General features: G+C 41.1%; 1 protein-coding gene across 2 annotated transcripts in view; it reads right to left on the reverse strand.

The window, feature by feature from the left end:
- Positions 1-246: 246 nt before the first annotated feature.
- Positions 247-27528, reverse strand: part of AHCYL1 (adenosylhomocysteinase like 1) — a gene marked incomplete at its 3' end in the record, with an annotated part of 41904 nt that continues 14622 nt past the window's right edge. Inside the window, exons 2-17 of one of the 2 annotated variants that reach the window (XM_081224341.1) lie at positions 14800-14911; positions 12134-12277; positions 10870-10970; positions 10323-10425; positions 9058-9152; positions 8370-8476; positions 7425-7541; positions 7109-7172; positions 6215-6303; positions 5781-5851; positions 5308-5402; positions 5126-5224; positions 4650-4718; positions 4121-4199; positions 2856-2976; positions 247-2335 (exon numbers count right to left, since the gene is read on the reverse strand). In XM_081224341.1, the coding sequence (XP_081080467.1) occupies positions 2329-2335; positions 2856-2976; positions 4121-4199; positions 4650-4718; positions 5126-5224; positions 5308-5402; positions 5781-5851; positions 6215-6303; positions 7109-7172; positions 7425-7541; positions 8370-8476; positions 9058-9152; positions 10323-10425; positions 10870-10970; positions 12134-12277; positions 14800-14911 (1473 nt within the window). Of the gene's footprint in view, positions 2336-2851; positions 2977-4120; positions 4200-4649; positions 4719-5125; positions 5225-5307; positions 5403-5780; positions 5852-6214; positions 6304-7108; positions 7173-7424; positions 7542-8369; positions 8477-9057; positions 9153-10322; positions 10426-10869; positions 10971-12133; positions 12278-14799; positions 14912-27528 lie in introns of those variants that run through there. The other variant, XM_081224342.1, reaches the window with a different exon arrangement.

The following is a 27528-nucleotide window of genomic DNA, read 5'->3' on the forward strand; positions in this document are numbered from 1 at the left end:
GGCAGCAAGTCTGCTCCTGGAGGGAAGTCAGAATGAAAGTGTCCAGGCCCAATGCTCAGCACAGAGCAGGCATACAAAATTTTAAGATATTACTGAAGAACTCCGCATCCAGCCTGTTCTTCTACATATTAGGTCCTAAACAAATCTCTCTTAGATACTGCTAACTGACCCCTGACTTGTCCCTTCTTAGAAAACAGGTTCTAATGAAAGTTTTGCTGTTCAACCAGGAATGACACAGGATTCCAATAAGGTCTTATCATTTTAATTGATTTTAATGATTATTGCTCATCTGCAAGGATTAATATTGCATTCATTAAAAATCATTCAATACAAAATAAACTTGTTCCTCCCAAGTTGCTCTCTACACGCTCCCTCTGACGCCAGACATCTTCCCACAGTGTCCTTTGTTACATGGCTTGACAGAGACGGAGCCCTTATCTAGTATTCCTATGGACACAGTAATAGATATGGGAGCAGGGGCAGGCCAGAGGGCAGCAGGACCTGGGCCCCTTCCCTCCAGCAGAACTCACACGATGGATACCACTGTTGGCCAGGTTACCTCCCCTAAAGGATGTGCTGTTCTGATTGGCTGGTTAAACGCCTCGGGAAAAAGGGCCTGAACCATTAGCATCTACAGAGAAGAAAGCATGGTCACACTGGCAAGGAGTGGGAATGGGCTGGTTACGGAGAAACAGGAGAGGGAAAAACGTTTTGGCAAGATCACTGACCCCTGCTAGGAAGTCACAGAGTGAAAGCTTTCCTTCTTATATTTCTCTTTTTAATTAATGTTTGTCTTCTCTGATCAATGGCAATAGGGAAATGAAAATATCTAGTATCTAGCACTACTGCCTGACCCAACTTTGAAGGATCACCAGCTAGAACAAGTTGAGAATTTAGAATCCTGGATAATTATACACTTAAAGCTCATGAGCATAAGGCTCACCTGACCATGCAGAAATGCTGGTAAGCAGGGTGCATGGCATGGGAATACATCTCTCTTATCTGAGGATTCTTTCAGAGTGTGAGCCAGGACACACTGATTACTCTCTATGCACAAACTGCCCTTTAAGGTCTTAGTTCATAAACTTTCTGTGACATGCGTCCATCAAGTGGTACTGCTTCTGTAAAACTAAAGTTACATGGGTCCTAAAGTCCCAGACAAGTTATACAGAGCTAATTTCCCTCACCCTGACCCAATTTATCATTCCTCCTCCCATCCACATCTACCTCCCTTTAAGTATTTTAAATTGCAGAAGCACAGCTGATTAGAAACTTGCTCTTAAAGGATAAATCCTGAAGACAGAGCTCAGTGCTGTATACTGAGTAATGGCTCAAGAAATTTGCTTTCAGCACAAGCTGATGGGGCAGAGCTGATAAAATTTACTGTTATGGCCCCAGTTCAGTGATGCTATAACCTATGGGCTAGAAACAGAGGGATTATCAGAGTTTGAGATCTGCATTTCTCTAGACTCAACTCTGCACTTTTAGCTCCAAAGGTTCAAAAGATAAACTGATTAACAACTAACCACTCAAGCAGCTCCTCAGTATTAAGACTAAACATTTTTCTTACTTAAAAAAACAAAACAAAAAAACAAAACCCAAAAAACAAACAAAACAAAAACAAACAGAAAAACCCAGAAATAAATGCTAGGGGACAAAATTCAACTTAATAGAGTACAGTCTGGATAAAAACCTGGAAAATGAGAGGGTCTGGTGGGAGTGGAGGACGGGCTGTACTAAATCCAAGTGGGCCTACCAGATCTTAACAAGCGACACTCACTAGTACACATCTCTGAACCAAACATACCACCTTTACACAGGAAACAGGGCTTGGAACACCTAGGGGAAATTAACATGCACCACCTATATATAACCTACCTGCCTGGTAGGTACCATCCCTGCTCCTCTGAAGAAGTGAAAGAGCACTGATTTCAGCAGCTAAGAAATGGGCTCTTTTAAGGCAATTTAGACATTGCAGGTTGTTCCACATAGAAGGTACCTTAGCATTTCCTGTTAATAAGGTACCCAATTAAGACTATAAAGTCCCCAGAAATGGTAAAGAAAGAATCACCTTTCTGGGCTGGGAGAGTAAAATCCTTCTTTAGTGACTAGGGTGAGAAACCTTCAATCTCAGTTTCATCTAAAGAGCCATGAAGCAAGTTCCTGTGTGGTCTGCAGAACTTGGATAATGAGACAAAAAAACAAGGAAGAAATTATAGGAAAAAAAATCAAGAGGAAAGGATTAAGAAGAAAATAAAAGTTTTCTTAAAAAATATTTCTTTTAGAGTTGTGTGGTTCATGTGGGCTGGTCCTTGGTAATACGGTCCATTAGTATCTGTAAAGAAAGAGATTGACTGTTTAGTACTTGTGCCTTCCACATGAGAGTTCCAAGAAAAGAATCCAAAACAGAGAACACTCTCCAGGGTCCTTCCCTGCCCAGGCCAGGGATGCCTGCAGTAATTCCCCAGGGATTGCTCCTCGCTGCGCTTCCAAAGGATTTCCAGCAATGCCATCTCTAGCTGTATCTCCTGCTCCCTAATACTATACATCAGTGGTTTTCAACCCTGACAATACATTAGAATAATCTGAAGAAGTCTTACATAATAAGCCGGGGCCCCATTCTAGACTAACTCTATTAGAATCTCTGGGGGTGAGGCTCAAGCTCCAAAATCTTAGAAAATGCTGACTTCTTTACATCTACTACTAGATATACAATTTCTCTGTTTACCTTGTTAGTGTGGGGCAGAGTTCTTGTACTCTTCAAAATTAGCTATAACACTATTTAAGAAAGCCGGCTAGCCTGCATGGCTTAATACTGGGGAGAAGAGCTTTTCATTTACTTTCCCCCAAGTTACCTGTAATAATTGGGTTTGAATGGCCCATTTTTGTTGAGTCCCAGATATTTTGCTTGGTCATCTGTCAGCTCTGTCAGGTGGGCATCAAATGATGGCAGGTGCAAGCTGGCAACATACTCATCTAGGAAGAACAAAGCGGCAGGGGGGCAGACTCCATTTCAAATATGCCTCTCAGGGCATAACTTCCCCCTATTTTCATCTGAAGCTTCTTTGAGAGAGAAGACAAGGCTTGGAATAACTGTGAAAGAATCAAACTCGGAATATTTGCTTAATTTTAAAAAACCCCTCCAAGTTGCCTTTAAGGTATTTCTCTCAGTAATCCAGAGTGCATTTAGGAAGCCATTTGCCAGCGGGACAAAATGGGCCGACTTGTTCCTCCCCATTCTTCTCTGGCAAAGCTTTTGGGTTCACCTCAATGGCCAACATACCATGTACTATTCTCACTTTCCTGCAGCAACTTCCTTAGCTGGATCATAGTCAAATTATGAATCAAATTGGACACCAGTAAGGTCAAAAGAGTTAAGTCATCAACATTTACTTACGATAAGATCCATAAGGCCTCAAATCTTAGGATCATGGATTTCTAAGGCAGCTGGCACAAATGTATTAGTTTTCCATAGATAAGCTTCCTGGGCTTTTACCTTTATGACTATGAATTAAAAACCAAAAGCCAAAACCCAAAGGTAAGCTGAGGTAAGCTGTTGAAGGGGACAACAGCAAGAAGGTTTTTAGCTTTAAGAGGACAGGGGTTTGGGCTGACCAATGAGAGGGGAGGTTTTGGCACCATATTCAGAAAGGTAAAGAACTAAAGATGATGCATTATGTCATGTGAACACAACACAGTTGACCTCTGGAATGACAGAAGATTGTTCGTGTATCTCATAGAAGATGGACAATAAAAACTGTATTTGTTTCTGTTTCTCCCATTTTGGTCCCAGGCTGTAATCAGTGGTAGTAAGTTTACTAAACTTCATAAAGCTACTCAGGATAAGAGCATCTACCCTAAACCATTGTGCTAAAGCACCTTTACTCATTAGCTGTAATTCTTACTACAATTTTTCAATATACTTAGTATTATTCTCACTTTACTGATAAAGAAACTGAGGCTCATGGAGATTAGAACTTGTCCCGAGGTCCAAAAACCACTAAGTGCTAGAACAGGGATTAGAATCCTGACTCTAAATCCAATGCTTTTCATGATATTCATTTTATCAAACCATGCAACAGTCTGGGGATCAACATAGGTTTCTACTGTTTTCACTCACCCATTTTCTTAGGAAGCAAGTATACATCTTGTTTGTATCGTCCCTCAGGTGCATTATAGAGTTCTATCAGTGCCAAAGCCTGAGGCGGGAAAAGAGGGTCAAAAAACACAAAAACACTTCTTAGGGACATTAAAAAACAAAAACAAAAGAACTAGATTTAACAGGGTCTTGGGGTAAATATTTAAGTGATCTACCAGTGACAGCACGCAGGACTTGGACTGTAATAAACACCAGCACACATCATAGGAGGATTATTGGTGCTTTTGTTTAGTTCCTAATAAAAGAAGAGACTAAATACAACTGAGCTGAAACACTATATTCTAAATTAAAACAGCCAACCAAAGGGACACAAACACTGACTCTGCCTAATGATTATTTTCTACACTTGAGAAAGCCGAAATCTTGACAACTTGTAACCTGAAGAAAACAGGTTGATAAGAACACAGGAGGGCGCACACTCATTGGAACTCTGATCTAGGCCCAGTTCCACTCATCTTAGTGCAGGCTAAGCCGGCCTTTTGTCACATACCTGTGTTGTAGCTGTGATGGACAGAACAAAGGTGGGAACTGTGGAGCAGCTCAGATTGAGCAGACGACCCTGAAAAGTTGAAACAGAGCCCTGGTATGAGTTGTGTTATCCCTCTGTCATGTCATACAAGTCACACAAATGCTGGAAAGGACTTTATACTCCTCTAGACTCAGTTAGTAGAGGAAGAATTACAGTTCCAAATCAGGACTCTAGGTTTTATCTTATTTTCTGCAAGTCCATCTGAGTCTGACAAACTGAAGAATCAGCTGTGGTCAGGAAGTAGTATGTTACTTAGTAAAAAGTAGATATTTTTGAGCGATTCTATTTTGGAGACCAGGCTATTTGAGAAATATACCTCTATCCAAAGACAGAATTCAGGGAAACATAGGCCGAATATGTTTACCCTGCCGCCCCTCCCCAGATGGCTCTAACCATATTGCTTGTGCTGTACTGCCCGAACCCTTCTGTGTGTGCACCTCTGCCAGAAGGACGACGCGTTTGCCATCTGGCCAGATGACATGATCCACCTGAGAACGTACTCGCTCCCATGTCAGCTCCGGAGTGCGGAGGCTGGTCTGAAAGGAAGAGAGCGCAGTTGACTGGCTATAATGGAAGGAAGCAAAAAAAGGCCTAGCAACAAATCAATGAGAAGGCTTACCACATCAATTTCCGTGTTTGAGTGGCCCATATTGCACACGATACAACTGTTTTTCATGCGATCCAAATGCTCCCGTGTCACTACATTCTTATTTCCTAAAAGTAAAGGAGAGTGGCTGGGGAAACAGATCCTAGAGGGGAAAGGTACTGACTGGCTTTCAGTTAGAACGTGGGAGAGAGGTCCGCTGGCACTAAAGAGCACGTATACATTGTGAGGAAAGAAGTGTGCGTTGCAAAACAGCTCTTTAGGCTCAGTTAGTTGGTTTTAAGATCAAGCAGGATAAAAAGCCATCAAGGAAAAAGGCTCTTTGTTCTGGAAAATATGTTAAGGATCTGATAGCTTACTCTAGTTCTCAGACTTTTAAACAGAACACACAGGTCTCACCTACTTTATATAAAAGGCAGTTAGATCAGTTTCAAGATTTAACCTCAGAGTTTATACTCCTCCATGTACACCAAAGCACTGACACTTACCTGTGCAAGTTATTACGACATCCACTTGCCGGATGACTTCATTTAGCTTTACCACCCTGAACCCATCCATGCTGGAAGAAAAGGAAGGAACACTATAAGCAAAAGCAAGGAGGCAGTGGGACAGAAGCTGGTCACAAAATGAGACAATTAAATGTCTTTCTAAAGTTAAATCCAGGGCTACCTCACTGGAATGGTAGTAATAAGCTGTGCTAAACTATACACACTGGGCTCTTCAGACTCCCCAAGATTCCATCCAGGAAGGGAAAATACCAAGAAGCTCTATGAGTGCCCTATGATTACAATGCAGGGAACAAAGCAATCTTAGCCTTCTCCTTCTTTGAGAAATTTCTCCAAGGAATGGTTAATACAATCATCAAACTCTTAGAAACATGAACTCCCTGGAGTGAACCTAATGGTATTACTGCTCTTCTTACCAGGCCTGCAGAGCACAGATGGGGTCAATTTCTGTGATATAGACAATTGCTCCAAGGGCCTTGAGAGCAGCACAGCAGCCCTTTCCCACCTGCAGAGCATAAGAAAGAAGTCAGGTCCATTCAGGCATGGATATTTAGGCAGATAGGCTCTCTGGGAGATGGGAATTAGCCTCCCTGAAACCATCAATCATCTAGCAAGTCGTTGAAAAGATGCTCCAATCCAAGCAGAGGAGAAACAGATCCTGATTATGTTGTGACCCTTAGAGGAGAGATTTAGCAGACATTTCAAGGGCTTTAGCAAGGGCTGGAGCTTGGGATAGTAAAAGAGATTAAGGAAATAGAAGTATCACCATCAAGGAAACAAGACCAAGGAAGAGCAACTGTAACCTCTAGTTTCTTGTTCCAGGAAAACCTGATAACTATCACTTGAGAAGCATCTCACTCAAGGACAGCCTAGCAGCTCAGAAACTTCTGTGGGTCACTGTTTATGACAATAAATAAAATCTCTTGTCATCTATTCTAGTTTAGAGATAATCAACTATATGCCACTTCAGATTTTACCCTTCACTCCACTAAGTCACCTGTGGGACCAAAATGCTACATATTTACTTGAATTAAGTCTCATAATGAAAAGGTTACTGTTATAACTGGGTGGAAATGATGCCAACATTCCATACCATAAGACAAAGTGATGAAATCTGAAAACTCAATTCGTTCTATATGTTTCTATTCATAAATCTGAATAAAGGACGTTTGCTACTATTTTGAGACACTTTATCTAAAAGCATATTTAAAACCCTGCATCAGTGACTCTATACTGACAGCACAAGTCTCCTTCACTCAAAATTTCTAACAAGTCTGTGAAAAGGCAGACACTGAGGCCCAGCTACTTACCTCACCATAGCCACACACCACCACTTGTTTCCCACCAAACATTACATCTGTGGTCCTCTTCAGGCTGTGGAAACAGACAAGCCTCAACTCAAACATTACTAGCTCAAATACAGTCCCTCTGAAAATTTAATGGGCTCAGCCCCATAAGAACTTCAACTGGAAGTTGGCTGGGCTCAGTATGAGATAGAACACCTCTAACAAACTTTTAAAGCCATAGGAAGACCAGGAGGCAAAACTGGAGGGATATCAGACTAACATTATAACCCAACCCAAATTTACCCCCTATAAATTTGAATAATTATACGTTTCAACCTACCCATCTAAAATGGATTCTCGGCAGCAGTATAAGTTATCAAATTTCTGTTTGGTAACAGAATCGTTGACGTTCATGGCTGGAACACAGAGTTTCCCAGCTTTGGAGAGCTGATACAGCCTAAAGGGAGAAGAAAGCCACAAAAACAAAAACAAAGTTAGCTGGTAAAACACAGTAGCTGGCAAAGTCTGCCTAATTCTCTTAAAGCTCTGTGCTGCCCTCCCCAGTCTTAGTTATTGCCCAAGAATATTAGTAAACAAGGTAATTCCTTGTTATCCCTCCTAACTTCTTTTCATTTTCTCTTCCCCAACTCCCCCCCACCCTTTTTTGGAAGGAAAAAAACCTTTCAATTGAAGAAATTTACTTCTCTTTCATAAAAGGGGATACATTTCCTTAGACCAGCATTTTCTTAATCTTTAAAAAAAATCCATGCCTACTTCTGATAAAGATTATCAATGATTCTGATATGGTTCCGTGTGTGTGTGTGTGTACGTGTGTGTTTAAGCATGTGCAAGGTGCCCCCAAATGAGAAACACTCTCTCAGATATTTTTTTAGGTACTCCAATAAGCAAATAATATTTTGCCCAGTTTTATTTTTTGTAATGTGTATAACATATAGTTTTACAATAGATATTTTTCGTATTTCAGATATAAAATTATAATCCTAAATTGAATACAGTTTTTCAAGATATATTCACTCCCTACCTCCCAGCAATGACTGAGAATCACAGTGGAATAAATGGGAGAGAAAATCTCTGAACTAGAATCTGAAATAACTTCCTTTTAGGGTCTCCTTGATTTTTTTCAAAGGTAAATATACTCAAAAGTTTTATCTAATGAAGATACTCCCATTTAGTTACAAGCCTGAAACATAGCCCTAAAGCCTAAAAGACCAGAAGAATCTGCTGAGGCAAGGACACAAGGGGCAGCTACTCCAGAATCTGTTACCTGTGAACACCAGTCACGCTCTCTTCCACAATGCCTCGGATCTTCTTAAACACGTTTGGATACTTCTTATAAACCCAGTGGGTTAAGTCTCCCCCATCATCCAGGATCTATAGAACAGCCAGAAGACTTCTATGGGCATTCAGGCTGCTAGAGCTGGGGGGAACTTTGAACCCACTTTCTGCACTAGTAAGAGAGCCCTGTATGTTTTGGAGAGCACTCCTCAGAGCTCCTTAGAGCAGGTTTAGACAGTGGAAACACAGTCAAATTTGTTGGTGTAAAATGGTTAAAAGGATTCCTAAGTTTGTTCTAGGCTATGGTGAAGAGTAGTAGGCTAATCACAGACTCATTTTTTTAGTCTAGAGCCCTGATATAAAGCCCCTTGGAACGTAAAAGGAGAGCTGGGGCAGGAAGGAAAGAAACCAGAATTTTACTCCAAAGAGGTACCATATCATTTTCTTCTATTTCATTCTGCTGTGTATGAGCCACATGTGTTCAGTTGGTCTTACCCTTCCCCCGCCTTTCCATTCAGTACTCAGACCCATCCTGAATAGGTATCAAGCTAACCATTTTGGCAACAAAGTAAGTGCATTAAGACCAAACATCCGAAACATATTTAGGGAACCATGCTTTGAGGGAAAAAAGGAAAGAAATCCATTGTCAAAAGTGTAGGATGAATATGCATTATTACCATGTTGGCTTGCCACCCATCCATGTTCACACAGCGATCAATACACCACCAGAAGTCATCTTCTGACTCGCCCTTCCAAGCAAACACTGCAACTCCTGTAGAGATGGAAACAAATCAGCTCATTCCTCTTTGGGGGAGTGTCCTATACCAACATCCCTCTCTGAGATCCAGGTGAAGAGAAAAAGGCTAAAGAAATTACGCTGGAAAGGAAACAACTTACGGAGGGCAAGAAGTCAAAAGAGCATCTTTAGTTCAGAAATTAGTTAAGAATATAAGGGATTTTTGTTTTTGAAAGTATTTTAGAACCTTAAAATGCTATTCTCTTTGGTCAATTTTATACGTGGAGCTTTCTTCTAAGGAGATAAAATGAAGTGGGAATCAAAACAAAGCTGTTCACTACAGCATTATTTATATTAGCAAATATCTTGAAACAACCTAAATGTTCAACATTAGGAAAACAGTGAAGTAAAATCACACGGCCATATGACTATTATAAATGATGCTGTCGAAGTTTTCAGTGACATGGAAACTACTTCTGAAAATGTTATATTCACGTTATAAAATTGTATATATACCGAGACTTATTTCATCTCTGTAAAAAGTGAACAGAAAAATGGAAAAATATGTCAAATATTATCTCTGTGTAGCAGGATTTTAAGGTTTTTTGGCGAACTTCTTAAATTTTCTGCAATAAACATCAGGAAAGAGTAAACAAGAAAAACAAAAGTACTATGCAGTTGCTTTCTGAGGATCATAGGAAGATGGGAGAACCTTAAAGAAACTTCAGAGTGATTTTCCTTTGAACATTTTAACAATAAAAATTACTTTATGTTTAATTGAACTCGTAAGTAGTTCATATATTTTCAATGCAATATTGAATACCAAATTATCTAATGAACTATCAAATAGATGGTACTTCTTACTTGTGTTCTCTCCAAAGTGAGGAGACTTTTGTGAAAGGAGACCAGCTGAGCTCATACTCACACAGCTCACATAGTTTAAAGTTCTTTCTCATTCATTTAACATTAGAATTGGGCATTTCCCCATATATTAGATTCTTTACGAAGATCATTTTAAATGACTATACAATATTCCATTATGCATATGGACCTTTATTCTCCATTTCCTTCCTGTTGACACTTTTATTACCCTCCACATTTTATAGCACCTAGACATACATGACATTGTAAAGATAATTCTGATATGTAAACATTATGTTTAGATAATTATTTTGCAGCAAAGTCGGTGAAAAAAGCTGAACTTACCAGCCTCAGCCAGTGCTGCAGCCACTTCATTTTGAGTGGAGTAGATGTTGCAGGCAGACCAGCGGCACTGAGCCCCCAGGGCACAGAGTGTCTCAATCAACACCTATATAGATGTATAGGAAGACAGAGTGAGAAGGAGGAGGGCCAGACTTGAGTGGTAATTAAGAGAACAATGCCCAGCAACTCAGCAGCAACAGGTGCTACACTGGGAAGTTACAAAAGGGTGTGTAATCCACTAGTTAGTATACTGGACTCTAACTTTACCCCCCAAAAATGGTCCCAAAAGTCTTAATAACATATTTATAACAATCATATTTTTGCAAATCGAGATCTCCCTAAGTTAGGTTGGTTAAAAGTAGGTTATATCTATACAATCAAAGTAGAAAACCCCATTATTGTGTAACTGGGAGGTTCCACTTAATAGTTAGCACTTGGAAGTTAGATAGGGAAGGAAAAGCAAGTAAAAAAAAAAAAAAAAAAAGAAAAAGTGTCCCTCCCCACCCCCACTCCCATCAGAAGACCATCACTTTTCTCCCAACAAACTCACCGCTGTCTGGGCTGTGATATGTGTACAGCCCACTATTTTAGCACCAGCCAAGGGCTTCTCCCCCTGAGCACGTTTCCTGAGTGAAATCAGAGCAGACATGTCTGTGAAAGAACAGAGTATTTGAGCTAGGTCTGCACTAGCAATATCATTAATTCCTGCCCCAGCGACATCTAGGACTGGTCTGGATCTGTTGAGATATGGTGAGGTAAGGAAGAAAAAACTCTAAGCACATTTTTTTTTTTTTTTTTTTTTGGCCGTGCCACGTGGCTTGTGGGATTTTAGCTCCCCGACCAGGGATTGAACCCGGGACCTTGGCAGGGAGAGCATGGAGTCCTAACCACTGGATTGCCAGGGAATTCCCTCTAAGCATATTTATTTGATGCCTGGCAGCTTCAACTGCAGAACAACAGCAGTGAGTTGTCATCTAATCACTTGGAATTTCTCTCTTCCTCTACTGTTTCAGCCTTATATGTAGAGGGCTTATATGTAGTCAAATTCTCAAAAGTGATCGAAATGGAAGGTGAGTGTCATCATTCATCTGGGAGAAGAGGCAAGTAGTTATGGCATTGGCTAATGGATTCCTATATACTACAATCATCAGACCAGGAAGAAAGACTTTACATCAGCAGAAGCCACTTGCTTCTGTTTTTCTACGCTGTCTAATCCTATTCTATCAGTTTGTTTGAGTTCTGTACTCCTGCCCAGTATAGAACATGCCTCCAATGTGAAAACAACAAGAGTAAAGAGACATTATTGGGAGTGAGGCAGCGTAGAGAAACCAAGATTTAACTGATTGTCAGTCATTTTTACTCTTGCTCCAGCAGAGGGTGCTCAGGATCAAAGACCAAAAGAGACCCGAAGTCACCACATCCTTAGCTGAAAACCCACCCACATTTGCTGCTTCTGGGAAATCTGGGTCCCTGAGATTGGCAGCTATGGTAGGATCCCGCAGAACGAACCACCATGTACTGATCCAGGACCTGCTGACTCTGCAAGCAGATCTTTGAATATGGTATCATGCGGGAGGAAAAGAGAAACTACTCTGTGTAATTACCACACGCTGAGAACAGGAAGCAGCAGGGAGAACAAGAACAAGAATCTTGAGGCTCAAGCTCCATACAGATAGATTTGTTTATATAAAAGTCCAGGATACTGGAGTTTCCCAGGAGACTTTCAAGTTAGCTTTCAAGCCTTAAGTTGTTTGTGCATCCTGATGACTAGCAAGTGGGCTGCTTCTGGTCCCCTACCCACTCCCTTTCTTTACCTTGCTCTGCAATCTCAATCTCCCGGCGTCCAAATTCTGCCTGCTTGATGTTCTTCACACAGAAATTGCTGCTGCCCTTGGAGTTGGTTTGCTGCTTTTCTCGGGGGGAAACCTCATCATCAGAGCTATCTGTATAGGACGCAGCTAGAGCCAGGAAAGAAAGAAATGAGGAAAGAAAAACCTCAATGGCCCCAACTCCACAGAGTGGTCACCAAGGGACTGTCGTTTAAGTTAAGCGAACACTCTTAATTGGAGCCACCTTTTACGTCTCTCTCCGTTCTACTCCTCCAGGGTCTAAGAAATGGTATGAATGAAACTGTTGCAGATCTTTCAGTATTGTGGCCCTTTTACCACCCCCCCACCAACCGGTGACTTTGCCATTAGTGCCTGTGATAAGGAGCTATTGATCCCAAACCTGCACCAGCTCAAGAGAATCCCTCAAAATAGGGACACTTGGTCCCAACTGGGACTGGAACCAGACATGGCAAAAATGGAAGAATAATTTAGGGCATATAAGGAATGTTATTTCTATAGATCACTAGTTCTCAAACTTAAGTATCTAAAGCTTCTGTCAGAATCACATGGAAGGTTTGTTGAAACACAGATGGCTAGGGCCCCACTGCCAGAAACTCCCATTCAGTAGGTCTCAGATGGGACCCAAGAATTAGCATTTCTCACAAATTCCCAAGTGCTGCTGATATTGCTGTTTAGAGGATCATACTTTGAGAACCATTAATGTAAAAGAATAAAAACAGTAAGATAACCTTATCTTATAAAATCTTATGAAGAGATTTTACACTAGGTTGCACTAAGGAACACAGAAATGACACAAAAGATGAGCAGCACTGGTTCTATTGCCAGCCCTGAGATCACTCAAGATGCTCAACTTTAAAAAGCAGCTTCACAAAAAGCTAAAAATGTCCTTTCAGATAGATACGCAGGAGAATATAAAACAATCACTCCTTACCTCTCAAATCACTTTTTTTCTCTCGTTGAATATTTTCCCGATCACCGTCTCTGCTAGTGTACCAGGTCTCTCGCTGACTTCTACATACACATCCTCCTCTGCCCAGCTAACACAAATACTACTAAAGGTTATCTATCCGCTAGGACAATTTAACTCTATCATTAAGCTTTTAAAAATGCTCTACTAGGTCCTCATAAAACATGGCCATCAAGATCTTTAAAGACTTCTTAAAGCTTCCATTACTCATCCCAGCTTTTTCTCTTATAACTCAATCTTTCAAATTTTTTTCTCTTAGCTATAATTAGCCTGCTTGTCACCTATCACTTTTTGTATCTGTCTCACTCCAAGACACCTTTTCACTTATGATAGCCATTATATTTTGGAACCTTTTCTTGCACACATGCTCATAGTGAGACTGCATATTCATTTATTTCCGTACTTAACCCTGTAAACCACCATTTGTACTTGTCTGCCTATCTTGTCCATAATGGGTTATCAGTGTCACAGGGCAGAGAATAAGCTTTTAAAAATTGTCTATCCGTTTCTTTTTTTTTTAAACAGTCCTTATACCTCAAGCCCAGTCCTAATGTTAGTAATACAATGCAAACAAGATTATGGCAAAAGAAAATAAATGGCTTTTGGTACAAATTCCTTTGCTGACATTCATAGCAATCTATGACCTTGAGCAAGCCTTTTAATCTTTTAACAATGTTTCCCTCAGTTGAACAATGAGGGGGTTGGATTAGATGCCCCGTTTCCTCCAGTACTCAAATTAAGATTCTATATCCTTTTCCATGTTAATTTTCTAATACCCGCCTCTAAAGTTGAGAAGGGCGCAGTTCAAAGCAGAAAAAAAGACTGCTTATATAGGGTTAAGATAGGAGAGGAGAACTAAAAAGAAACAGCTGGAGCCACATTAGTTGGACTCTTTCCCACTCCAGAGGTTAACAGGGGAAGATATTTCAACATAAAGGGTAACCTAGTAAATAAAAAGAGCTAAACTCTAATTTTTTATTTTTCATTTTTATTTTTTATTGTGGTACGCGGACCTCTTACCGCCGTGGCCTCTCCCGTTGCGGAGCACAGGCTCCGGACGCGCAGGCTCAGTGGCCATGGCTCATGGGCCCAGCCGCTCTGTGGCATGTGGGATCTTCCCAGACCGGGGCATGAACCCATGTCCCCTGCATCAGCAGGCAGACTCTCAACCACTGCGCCACCAGGGAAGCCCACTAATTTTTATTGTTGACAATTCAAGCAGTCTTAAAGGCAAGAAATAAAAATAGGTGGCAGGGCATATCTTTAACAAAGAAATCAGAAATTATGCTTCCAAAGTACACCTCTTCTTCAAGGCCAGTTCCGGCAGCCAAAATACCATTGATTTTCTCCCTTCTCAATGTGGCTGAATAAACGTGGGAATGGGAACCGGCCCAGTACTACCAACCAGGCACTGGCCACAGACCACACACAGAGACCATTGGGGAGGAAAGTCTCAAGATGACAAAAGCTTCTCCAGCTACAACCCTGGCTGGGAACATTCCCATTGCCCAGCCACTAGTTATCAGCTTTCAGCACAAAGACAGGCAGTCCTGACATGAGGTATTTTCAGATCCTAGATACGTGAAGAGAACTGGGTAGAGTACTAGATCAAGACTCTGGGATAGGGAGGAGAGATCAGAGAGAACAGGAAGTTCACACCTACCTGAACTGTAGCTGTCAGTGGAGGACTGAGAAATAGAGCGAGACAAAGATCGTCGACCAGTCTTGGTGGGGAATTTGGTGAACTCCTGCATGTCATCAGCAAACTGGATTTGCTATAAGAGGAAGACAAAAAGTTGAAACTTACACCAAGGATTCTATGAAATGTTTCATTTTTAAAGGCCATACATTGTCTCCCCTAAAAGCCAGTATTATCAGGTGGCTCCTACTAAGCCAGCAATTCTTCCACCAGAAATGAGGGCGGAGGAGGTTATTCTCTGACTCCTCCCAAAATGCCGATTACTATCTCTTCCTGATGGTTCCAGCAGAATTTTGTGGGGAGAGGGGGAGGAGAGAGAGCTTAAGACCCAACTTCGTTTAGCATTTGTCTAATTTCACAGGTCTTCCTTCCCACGTTCCATAAAGTTTTCTTTTCTCTTATAACCCTGAGACATTAAACTCTTTACCCTTGCTCTCAACTCTATCAAAAAGCAGGCATAATCTCTTAGGGCTTCTGCTTGTTTTTTATTTCAGAATATTCTCTTGTAGCACATTCTTATCCTGAAGTTAGCAATGGTCTTGTTTTTTGAAAGAATTATGAAGAGATGCCTTAAATGGTGATGGGCATTGGGGTGCTAATAGTCAGAGTCCAATCATGTACCTATCCTTCACAAAGCCAATGGAATATTGCCAGAACCTTCTATACACAGTAAAATACCAGAATATTCTAATAAAAATTTAAAAACACACATACCATAGTAAATTCCAACTACTTAGGACTAATTTTTTGTGTGTGTGTGGTACGCGGGCCTCTCACTGCTGTGGCCTCTCCTGTTGCGGAGCACAGGCTCCGGATGCGCAGGCTCAGCGGCCATGGCTCACGGGCCCAGCCGCTCCGCGGCATGTGGGATCTTCCCGGACTGGGGCATGAACCTGTGTCCCCTGCATCGGCAGGCGGACCCTCAACCACTGCGCCACCAGGGAAGCCCAAATTAGGACTAATTTGAAGGAAGGAGAAAATAATGACTTGGTAAACTCTGTATTAAAAACTTTCTTAAGCGTAATTCAAAAAGAGTCATGTACCACAATGTTCATTGCAGCTTTATTTACAATAGCCACGACATGGAAGCAACCTAAGTGTCCATCGACAGATGAATGGATAAAGAAATATGGCACACATACACAGTGGAATATTACTCAGCCCTAAAAAGAAACGAAATTGAGTTATTTGTAGTGAGGTGGATGGACCTAGAGTCTGTCATACAGAGTGAAGAAAGTCAGAAAGAGAAAAACAAATACCATATGCTAACACATATTTATGGAATCTAAAAAAAAAAATGGTTCTCATGAACCTAGGGGCAGTACAGGAATAAAGACACAGACGTAGAGAATGGACTTGAGGACACGGAGAGGGGGAAGGGCAAGCTAGAACGAAGTGAGAGAGTGGCATGGACATATATACACTACCAAATGTAAAATAGCTAGTGGGAAGCAGCTGCATGGCACAAGGAGATCAGCTCGGTGCTTTGCGACCACCTAGAGGGGTGGGATAAGGAGGGTGGAAGGGAGACGCAAGAGGGAGGGGATATGGAGATATACATATGCACATAGCTGATCCACTCTGTTATACAGCAGAAACACAACACTGTAGAGCAATTATACTCCAATAAAAATGTTAAAAAAAAACTTTCTTAAATAAGGCAGAAACAGGTAACTTTTGAAGGATACTTGGAAGACTGGCTTTAATAAATAGCAAATAGCTTACAATTAACATTATTTATAGTTAAATTAATGTTTCTGAAGTGTAGGAAAACACTTCTATTAACTGGTTTAAACCTTCCTCCTAAACTCCTGTTTAAACTCTGATAAACCCTTTCTTTGAAATATAAAATAAACCTCGACCTCCTCTGAAAAACAGAATGGTTTGAGAATCTGAATCAAGCTTCTCCTCACAAGCTGATTAAATCTGAAAAGGTTCCCATGGAGAATTCATTAAGCTAAGTTTTCAGCAAATAATATCTGGAAATGTAACCTATTACAGATTAAAATCTTCTCTCCATAATGCTAGCAACCTGGTTATAGGCATTTTGAAGCCAGGAATAGTAAAACGCCCATTAGCTACAGCTGCTAAACATTCCCCTCTGTCATATGTACCCTCCAGCTAGGGTAGCATCTGGTGGCAGTGTAAGAATCAGGCATAACTGTGCAGCCTAGGCACAGGCAGCTAATATGAGCAAGGCGATTACTGAATTAGTAGGATTCTACAGGTAATGAAGCAGTAATCAGGGAACACAAACTTGTGTTTTTACACCAAGAATCAGAGCAGAGAATGCTGACGTCATAGATAATACTACTGGGCAGCAGGCCTGAAAGAAAAACTTCAGTGTACTTTCATTTTAAACCTACCTTGGCTTAACATTCAACGGGGCAGTTTTTCTTTAGGTTACTTTCTGAAGTAGAGAGGAGGCAGAGTCCACAGACTGTATTTTTATTTTTTTTTGTTTTGTTTTGTTTTTGTTTTTGCGGTACGCGGGCTTCTGACCGCTGTGGCCTCTCCCTTTGCGGAGCACAGGCTCCGCGGCCACGGCTCTCGGGCCTAGCCGCTTCGCGGCATGTGGTATCTTCCCGGACCGGGGCACGAACCCGTGTCCCCTGCATCGGCAGGCGGACTCTCAACCACTGCGCCACCAGGGAAGCCCCACAGACTGTATTTTTAAGTCTAAGGATAGATCCTAAAGGCACGGAAGGGAAGGAGAGCTACATATTCTGGCATCTAGACCAGGATCTTGCACATAGGAAGCGTTCAATAATTATTTGTAGAATGAGTGAACCTTTCAAATTTCTTTCTTCTATAAGATAAAACCAATCGAATTTCAAAAATAAATAAGTAAATAATAAAGAGTCAAGCTAAACCACAAACACTACACCTGAACTTGATTAACAAATACCTTCGTACACCTGAAGAAGCAGCTTTTTTAGTTTAGGTGCTAAAACTTTAATTAGCTTAAGTGTCAAAAACACAACTGCCTTTCAAACCCAACCCAACCCAAACCAAAACCATTTACTGAAGTGGCCACAAGTCAGCATCTGCCCTACTAGACAGGATTTCCCACTGTATGTTCACATGACTTCTGCAGTCAGCAAAGCTAGATTTACTGAAGGGATTAATCCAGAACCAAGGTAATGACTTTCAACCCAATATGCAGTTATTTTGGTGGCAGAAAAAGTAGTCCAAAGACCATCAACACCATTTAACACTCTCCAGAGGCAGCTCTTCCTCCATCAGCTTCCTTGCTCCTGGCCTAGGCAGCCTATTTGGAAGTTGCTCTCCTCTAATGACTGTTACGATTCTCTCCCTGTTCATCTTTATTTTTTTCCCCAAAGGTTCTGGGTATATTCCCAGACGCCACCTACCTGGGGGTAGGAAGGGTGGGGGAGGGGAATGCAGTAACATTTGCAGTTTTTTAAAATAAAATATATAGACAGCCTGCTGTGTCAAGACAGATATGTATTTCTTTAGCAACCTAAGAACTAATAGTCATAATCCCACCTTGTAGAATGGGATTAGGCTTTAGTAGCCTAAAGCTTAGCAAAATCTTTCCCATCTAAAAATATGAGACTGTTGCAAGACTGTTGCAAGCAGCTTACTAATCACGGCAGCACCTCATCTCTCAGATAATGAATATGGTCCATATTTGAAGTGGGCAGAGAGTTAACTCAGGCCATGACATAAATGGGTCGCTGTCTATTCTTGCAGCATTTTGATAATCTCAATGCTTATAAATAAAATGATTCAGCTACACAAAGATACATGATAACCTTGTCTTCTCTCCCACCCCAAACTACTTGCAGAAGAGAACCCATATCAATAACTGCTGCTGTGAAATGCAGCTTCTCTGCTAGTTTCCATCAGGCCTGCTAGCTCCACTGGCTGTCTTCATAGCTAGTAGCTCTGTCTTCTCCTTGGTGAAACACCTCCTGGAGTGTTGTTCACCTTCACATTGTAAATAGACAGTGTTGCCAAAAGCAATTTACAGATATCACAAGTTTTCTCTCTAGTGAAGCTAGATCTCAAAATAGCCTTCTAATTGGGTTGGACTCACTGCATTTAAGCGAAACATGGTCATTTAGTTGAAAACAAAATACAAAAAATGACTACAAAGTCGTTCTGTTTACATTACTTCCTATTTATCATGATTTCTTCCAATCATTATTGCCTTAATTGGTATGCTTTCATGTTTCTTCAAATCTAGACCTGTAAGGAATGCCAGGTCTAATATGATGTAGGATGGGGATGAGGAGGAGGGAAAAGCAGATAGTTGAAGTCCAAAAAGGTCTGAAAATCAAGAAGTCCTATGTTAAAGAACTATTCTAGGGCTTCCCTGGTGGCGCAGTGGTTGGGAGTCCGCCTGCCGATGCAGGGGACACGGGTTCGTGCCCCGGTCCGGGAAGATCCCACATGCCACGGAGCGGCTGGGCCCGTGAGCCATGGCCACTGAGCCTGCGCGTCCGGAGCCTGTGCTCCGCAACGGGAGAGGCCACAACAGTGAGAGGCCTGCATACCAAAAAAAAAAAGAAAAAAAAAAGAACTATTCTGTGTTTCAATACTCACCACCCCATATAAACAGCCTTACACACAACAAACACGTTAGTGTTCTATTTTTTTGGCCGGGCTGCATGGCTTGCAGGATCTTAGTTCCTCGACCAGGGACTGAACCCAGGCCCACGGCAGTGAAAGCACGGAGTCCTAACCACTGGACCGCCAGGGAATTCCCATCAGTGTTCTATTCTTGAACTAATATCAATCATATATGAGAAAGGTTAGAATATCAGATTGACCCATTCTGCAAATAGCACATCCAAATACAGAAGTGTACTTGCTGTGCCTTAGCGACTCAATTAAATGTCAGGCCAATTTTATGTGCTATTTTAGAGCACCTTTTAAAATAGCTTGGTGGATACAATGGTTGACTCTTCTATGTGATACTGAGAATGGTAAGAAAAGCTCTACTGAAGAAACAATTTGGCGTATGGTACATCTACCACCTAGTGTTAAGTCTAGTGACAGACTGAGCTAAAAGAATTGCTCCACAGAACTTAGCAAGAAGAAGGAATCATAGGCAATAGATAACAGCTGTAAGACTCCAGAGAAGAAAAACAGTCGTATACTACTTGCTTAGTTGATCTTAATTGATATTTTTTACCATCAGAAGCTGAGAAGTTTACTTCCACAAACATACGGTCTATCTACTCAGATTAAGTAGCTTAATTACACTTCCTTCCCAGGTCTCACCCAATTTTGCCTTCTAGGTCCTAAATCAGAGAATTAACAGCCACAAGAATTCTGCTATGACACTATGGCCAGTGGAGGGTGATCAGGATAATATTCAGAGTATTACATTCCTTTAGTCAATACATCTAGTAGGCACCAACTAAGTACTCACTGCTATTTCAGGAAAGATCTATGGAAGATCTATGGAAAGACCTATGGACTCCTTCCAGGACTCCTACCACATCTTTTCTAATCCCCTTTTCACACATCTTCTGGCTAATTTATTCTTTCTTCCACAGATTCTACTCTCACCTGCTCTTTTTTCAGAGGAAATGAAGAGAGTATGGCTGTCAGCATAAAAGAAGTCCAAGACCTTTTCTTGATACTTACCACTGATCAGTCTGATTCCCATTTCAGATGAATCCAAAGAAACAGTTATTAATAATCACCAACTTCTTGGTACAAGAACTATTTCAGACTTTCAATTAGGCAAAAGACATTTCCCAAATGAAAGGCATCCCTTTCTCAACTCGTGGCCCGCAGGTACACCAACAGAAAACAGCTTATCTCAAGGGAATCAATCTCAGGCCACAGAGTCGAATCCAGAGCCACCTCCAGTCACTTCTTCCATTCCCTGGTGCAGAAACCAGTCTTCTGAGACTCGGCAGGTTTTGGCTGCTCACTGTCCTCCTTCCCTGTCTCAAGTTTCTTAAGTTCTCAGTTTCCCCAGATGGGGCCTGAGTTTCTAGAGGGAGGGGGTAGGCAATCTAATCACAGCACACATCTCCCTCCCCCACTCCACCGGGCTGTGTCTCAACAGTAACAGGATATAACACACACACACACACTGCTAGAATCCAATTCCACTGTCAGAAGAAACACTCCTTGCAAAATGGGACTCAACTTGATCTTTCTTCAATGTTGGTGGGAGCAAGGTGTGTGGCAAAACCAGGGCCCACACTGCTGAGTCACTTAAATGGTGAGGAAGGAACATAAAGCTTGAAAAACTCTGCCAAAGAGTGGTGTTACTCTTATCAGCTACTCCCCCTCTCTTCGTATCAGAGAGCACACTTCATTGGCTTTCTATTATCTCCTAAAGTGCTCTAGTGAAAATGAGTGATCTAGGCCTCCAACTGCCAACTAGAGGTAAAACTAAGAGGTTTAAAAAATGGCAACAGCTTACCCTTCCCCCTCCCCAGAGTGGCATGGACATATATACACTACCAAACGTAAAATAGATAGCTAGTGGGAAGCAGCCGCATAGCACAGGGAGATCAGCTCGGTGGTTTGTGACCACCTAGAGGGGTGGGATAGGGAGGGTGGGAGGGAGGGACACGCAAGAGGGAAGAGATATGGGAACATATGTATATGTATAACTGATTCACTTTGTTATAAAGCAGAAACTAACACACCACTGTAAAGCAATTATACTCCAATAAAGATGTAAAAAAAAAAAAAGGCAACAAGTAGGAGGAAAGGCTTCCTAATCTTTTGAAAACCACTAATTACAGCAGAACATAACACACAACCGGACTATGTTTCAATGCCTAGTTAGCTATCTACCTGTCTAATTGCCTGGCCAGTCCCAACTTTCCTCATCCTCAATCCGTCTACCAATATTATATGAAAACATTCCAGTCATTCTTTTTCTCCTGACACTGAATTATCATTAACTCTAGGGTTGTTTTTTTTTCGTTGCTGTTTTTTGTACAGGTGACTGAAGAAACCTAGGTTCTTAGAACATACCCATGACTTTACTGATACACCAAAGTTCCCCCCACCGCACCCCCCAGAACCAGTTGCACTTTCTATTTATTTTTCCAACTTTATTATGATCATTTTCAACATAAAAAAATTAACATAATATAATGAACATTTGTATACCCTCCACCTAGATTGAAACTTTCCATTTTCCATATTAGGTTTCTTTCTCTCTATATATACATATATACACATGCATACTTTCAAACAGTCCTGCAAAAAAAAAATTTCCAAATATAAAAATTCATAATAAATTCTTCAGAATGCATCTTCTAACAAAGATATTCTTCTACAGAACCACTATAACATTATAATACTTAAGAACATTAACAACAGTTCTATATCATCAAATATCCAGTCTGTATTCAAATTTACTTAATTTTTCTCAAGTATATCCTTCATAGTTGTAAACCCGACTCTTCCAACCCAGGATGGAATCAAGGTTCACTAAATGCATTTGGTTGTTAGGTTCTTTTAGTCTCTGCTAATCTAGAAGAGTTCTCCTGCTTCCCACCTGCCCCTGTCCCCGCCCCACCCCGCTCTGTGATACTGACTTTTCCTCCCAGAGTCCAAGCCAGTTGCCTTATAGAATCTCCCATATTTTGAATTTTTCAGACTGTTTCCTTCCTGTGAACTGGATGGTCAGTTTTGGGGTTTGATTAGAAAGAGGTTAAAATTTGGCAAGAATATTTCATAGTTGGTGTTGTATACTTTACTTCGCAGCATATCAGGAGGCACATAAAGTCAGGTTGTTCCACTACTGGGGACACAAACCTGAAACCCTTGGTTAAAGTGACGAACATCAGTCTTTGAAAGGAATATTTTCTCCTTTGCAAGTAAAGGTTAATTTATGGGGTGATCCTTGTCAGCCTGTGAATGTCCTGTTCCCTAGTGACTTTACCATCTGTTCATAATCCTTGCCTGAGCCAATTATATTGGGGAGGAGGGGGGTTTATAGAATCATGATTCCTATCATTCTTTCCACATATATTAGGCTGGCATGTAAAGAAAAGCTTTTCTTCTTTCTCTTTCACTCTTTTTTTTTTTACATGGCATTCATATTTTATTTATCCAATATGTTATACTCAATTATATGAGTGCACTGAATGCTCCAATTGTCCCAAACTGGGCCAGTGGGAGCCTCCTTTAAGCTGACTCTTCTGTTCTTTTGACATGATCCCATTTAAATGATTCCTTTCTTTCTGACATAAGAAGATATACCAGGCTCATCTTGTTCTTTCTCTGCTTCAGACCTAGAATCAGTCATTTCTCCAGGGAGCCCTGATTTCTTTCAGCGGGGAAAGGTATTTAGAAACTAAAATCTGGATATAATGTCTGCCTATTGCTATGAGAGGTGTCAGTGCTTCTAAGTTCTTTCAGTAGAGAGAGAAATTAATCTTTTTTGGTTTTACTCAGGAGTTCATATTGATACTTCTATTTCAAATGTAACATTACCATTTTTTTTTTTTTTTTTTTTTTGCGTTACATGGGCCTCTCACTGTTGTGGCCTCTCCCGTTGCGGAGCACAGGCTCCGGACGCACAGGCTCAACAGCCATGGCTCACGGGCCCAGCTGCTCCGCGGCATGTGGGATCCTCCCAGACCGGGGCACGAACCCGTGTCCCCTGCATCGGCAGGCGGACTCTCAACCACTGCGCCACCAGGGAAGCCCACATTACCATTTTTTAAACTTTTAATTTTCCTATTTGTATCTTTTTTTATGGTGACAATCTTGGTCTCTAATAGCAATACAATATTTACTTATTTGCTTTAGTCTATACTACACATAAAATAATTTCAAAATTACAAGACTAATATTATTATTAATAATCTATGCAGTGAAGTGTCAATATTTCATTGAAGTTTTTTTCCTTAGAATATATTTCACAAAGAGTATGCATAGTCAAAGTACTTTTTTCTGGGTGATTGTGTAATCTTCCTGATATGTAGTTAGGTTTATTTGTTTCTGTTTATATGCAATTTTAAGATTTCCTTTTTCTTCTCTTAGTTTTATTTTTTGACATATAAAACACATCTCAAAAATTTTTAAAGGTATACTCAGAGAAGTCTCATTTCCATTCCTATCCCCCCAACTCTGTTCCACTCTCCCCAATTTTCATTAGTTTCTGGTTTAGCCTTCTTATGTTCATTTTTTGAGGTAGGAAAAGCAAATATGTATTTATATTCTTATTTTCCCTCTCTTTCTTACTCAAAAGGTAGCATGCTAAAATATTCTGCACCTTGTTTTTTTTTTTTTCACTTGGAAGTCACTTTGTATTGGTTCAGAGAGTACAAGAATCAACAATTCTTGAATGTCAGGAAAGACCAAGCCTGGTTACACATATATATAAACCTTACATCTTTGTAATAAAAAGTCATTAGCCTTAATTTGCAGTCCTCTTTAAAGCCAATACTGATTTTAAGTGAAGCTCACAAGATGTTAAACTTGCAAACCTTACTGCAAAGTATGCTGGGATATTCTTTGAGATGAAAACTTGTCAACTGCTTACAAATTAGGCAAATCTGTATTCTTCAAACAAATTGCTATGAGAAGAAAAGTTAACACTGAAAGCAAGTAATCAGTGGATATCTCTAGAAGGAAGATGGAGTCTGGCATTTTGGAAGGTGGCCACATAGACTGAGTAAATGCCATCTGTGTAATTTCTTAGCCTATCAAGTTGGAACAAGATTGGAGATGTTATAAGAACAATTCTTCCTTCCTTGATCTGGATGTCTAGCTTAAATAAACTTGAAAGCCAATTACATCTTAGAAATTTAAACCCTCTTTACATATTCACTTGAGTGAGTGAATCCCACCTGTGATATGGCAGAAGAAATACAAGTAGCTCCCAATAAGTAGCAGCTGAGTCCACGAGGGTCAGCATTCAGAACCCTAGACTAATACTCAACGAAGGTTAATGAGACATTTTTTTTAGTCCCCATCCACTGCTTCCCATCAAGTGCAGGCTCAAGGGAGGAAAAAACCACCAAAACTCAATATTAAATAACATTATCTGACTTTAAAGACCTAATGTTAAATACTATGTAGTAACATGTATTGCTTCCAAAGATGAGTGGGTCAATGGGACTCTTCAGAATCCATTCTGTAGTTAGACTGGATATTTTCAAGTTCAAAGGACAAGGTGAAACCACTTTAAAGATCACCTGCAGCAAGCTTTAGTTTCCATAGCTCTTAAAAACAAAACACAAGGGCCTCCCTGGTGGCGCAGTGGTTGAGAGTCCGCCTGCCGATGCAGGGGATACGGGTTCGTGCCCCGGTCTGGGAGGATCCCATATGCCGCGGAGCGGCTGGGCCCGTGAGCCATGGCCTCTGGGCCTGCGCGTCCGGAGCCTGTGCTCCGCAACGGGAGAGGCCACAACAGTGAGAGGCCCGCATACCGCAAAAAGAAAAAAAAAAAAAAAAAAAAAAACACACAAAATATTAAGCTTCTAATACATGGACAAGAATCTATCAAAGATAATCAGTCACATCAAAAACATGATTGTAGGGACTTCCCTGGTGGTGCAGTGGTTAAGAATCCGCCTGCCAGTGCAGAGGACATGGGTTCGAGCCCTGCTCCGGGAAGATCCCACATGCCATGGAGCAACTAAGCCTGTGCACCACAACTACTAAAGCCCGTGTACCTACAGCCCGTGCTCAGCAACGAGAAGCCACCACAATGAGAAGCACGCGCACCACAACAAAGAGTAGCTCCCATTTGCCACAACTAGAGAAAGCCCGCACGCAGCAACGAAGACCCAACACAGCCAAAAATAAATAAATAAAACATAATTGTATTTTTCATTCTAGAGAGGCAGTATTTGCCATCCTTCTTGACATTCTAACTTGAGGTGTTTATGTTCAATTTTAGATAAGTCTCAGTATAAAATAATGACCTTAGATAGCCTATAAGAAACAAGCTGGTTGAAAGAAATTGTAGGGGCTTCCCTGGTGGCGCAGTGGTTCAGAGTCCACCTGCCAATGCAGGGGACACGGGTTCGTGCCCCGGTCCAGCAAGATCCCACATGCCGTGGAGTGGCTGGGCCCGGGAGCCATGGCCGCTGAGCCTGCGCGTCCGGAGCCTGTGCTCCGCAACGGGAGAGGCCCGCGTACAGCAAAAAAAAAAAGAAAAAAAGAAACAAGCTGGTTGAGAGAAACTGTAGGCTGAAACTTCTTTGGAGCTATTGAAAAATAAGAGCTACCTGTTGTTCCAGAATGAATACAGTACAATCCCCCTATTCTCGCTGCCTCCCAGACCTGAAGACAAAAGTTTGGGTTTTCCTGACCTATGACTTTTTTTTTTTTTTACACCTTTATTTGAGTATAATTGCTTTACAATGGTGTGCTAGTTTCTGCTTTATAACAAAGTGAATCAGTTATACATATACATATGTTCCCATATCTCTTCCCTCTTGCGTCTCCCTCCCTCCCACCCCTCTAGGTGATCACAAAGCACCAAGCTGATCTCCCTGTGCTATGCGGCTGCTTCCCACTAGCTATCTATTTTACGTTTGGTAGTGTATATATGCCCATGCCACTCTCTCGCTTTGTCACAGCTTACCCTTCCCCCTCCCCATATCCTCAAGTCCATTCTCTAGTAGGTCTGTGTCTTTATTCCTGTCTATGACTTTCTGATTAGCCATATTCTAATGAGTAAAGTGGACAGATGAGCAAGGATAAAGTTCTCTTGCTTTTGGCTATATGGTAAACCAAAAGCCAAAATCAACTCTTGTATAGGAAAAGTTATTCAGCAAATTTTACCAGTAACACTGCTAGAATATCACTGATCTAAATGTTTTTCAAACCATTTTTGTTTAAATCTTGGCATACGAAGAACAAGTAAAACCACCGGAGAGCACTCAATTAGGACTTTTTACTTAAAGCTGATTAGCAGTTTGAAATCCACACTTGCTAGCATGGTGAAAACCAAGGTCCTGAATGCCTAGATTTCCATGACTTTCTAGTTTAAGCACCTGCTGCAACATTAGTGGCTGTGGCTAAGACTTTCTTACAGAGGATTTGTATTTTCAAAACATTCTGGAATCCTCTGACTGCTGGATCTACCCTTCACAGATGACAAAACAGAACAGGGGTGGGAGTTAAGTGACTTGCTCAAGGCAATTTGCTACCAACATTAAGATTAACAAGAACAACAAACTCAGTTAAATAATAAACAAAACAAAAACAAAAAAACCCCCTACAAAAACAGTACTATTATCCTTCTTTTGTTAACAGGCTGGGGGAAACAGCAGCGTTCCCCTTTATTTTCAAGGGGTTAGTTTACAGAACAGTCTACTATTGCACTAAAGCTTTCTGAACTTACAATACCAGTTGAATATGGTGAGCTTTGGGGAGGGAAAAGAACTCTCAGTTCCAAAATCCAGACTGGTTTTTGGGAGAAGTGAAATGATGCAAAGATAAGTAATATTAAGTTGCCAATGAATTGCCATTGAGAGATACTGCTCTTTAGACTTGGAAAGGGTGAAGAGAGAATAGGAGAGCCCAAACATTGTGGAAGCAAAAAGCTCCACTCTGGCATATGCTTCAACTCTCTTTTGGGGATGGATTGGGGAGGAGGAGAATGTACAAGCAATCTAATCCTGACACTTCACTATGATGAAAGAAATGAGCCCAGAGCTTCCCATTGGAATCAAAAGCAATTTAAAAACTCCACCTGGTATATAAACCAATTCAAATGAT

Source organism: Mesoplodon bidens (genome assembly GCF_964165515.1).
Source record: "Mesoplodon bidens genome assembly, chromosome: 2".
Lineage (NCBI taxonomy): Eukaryota > Metazoa > Chordata > Mammalia > Artiodactyla > Ziphiidae > Mesoplodon > Mesoplodon bidens.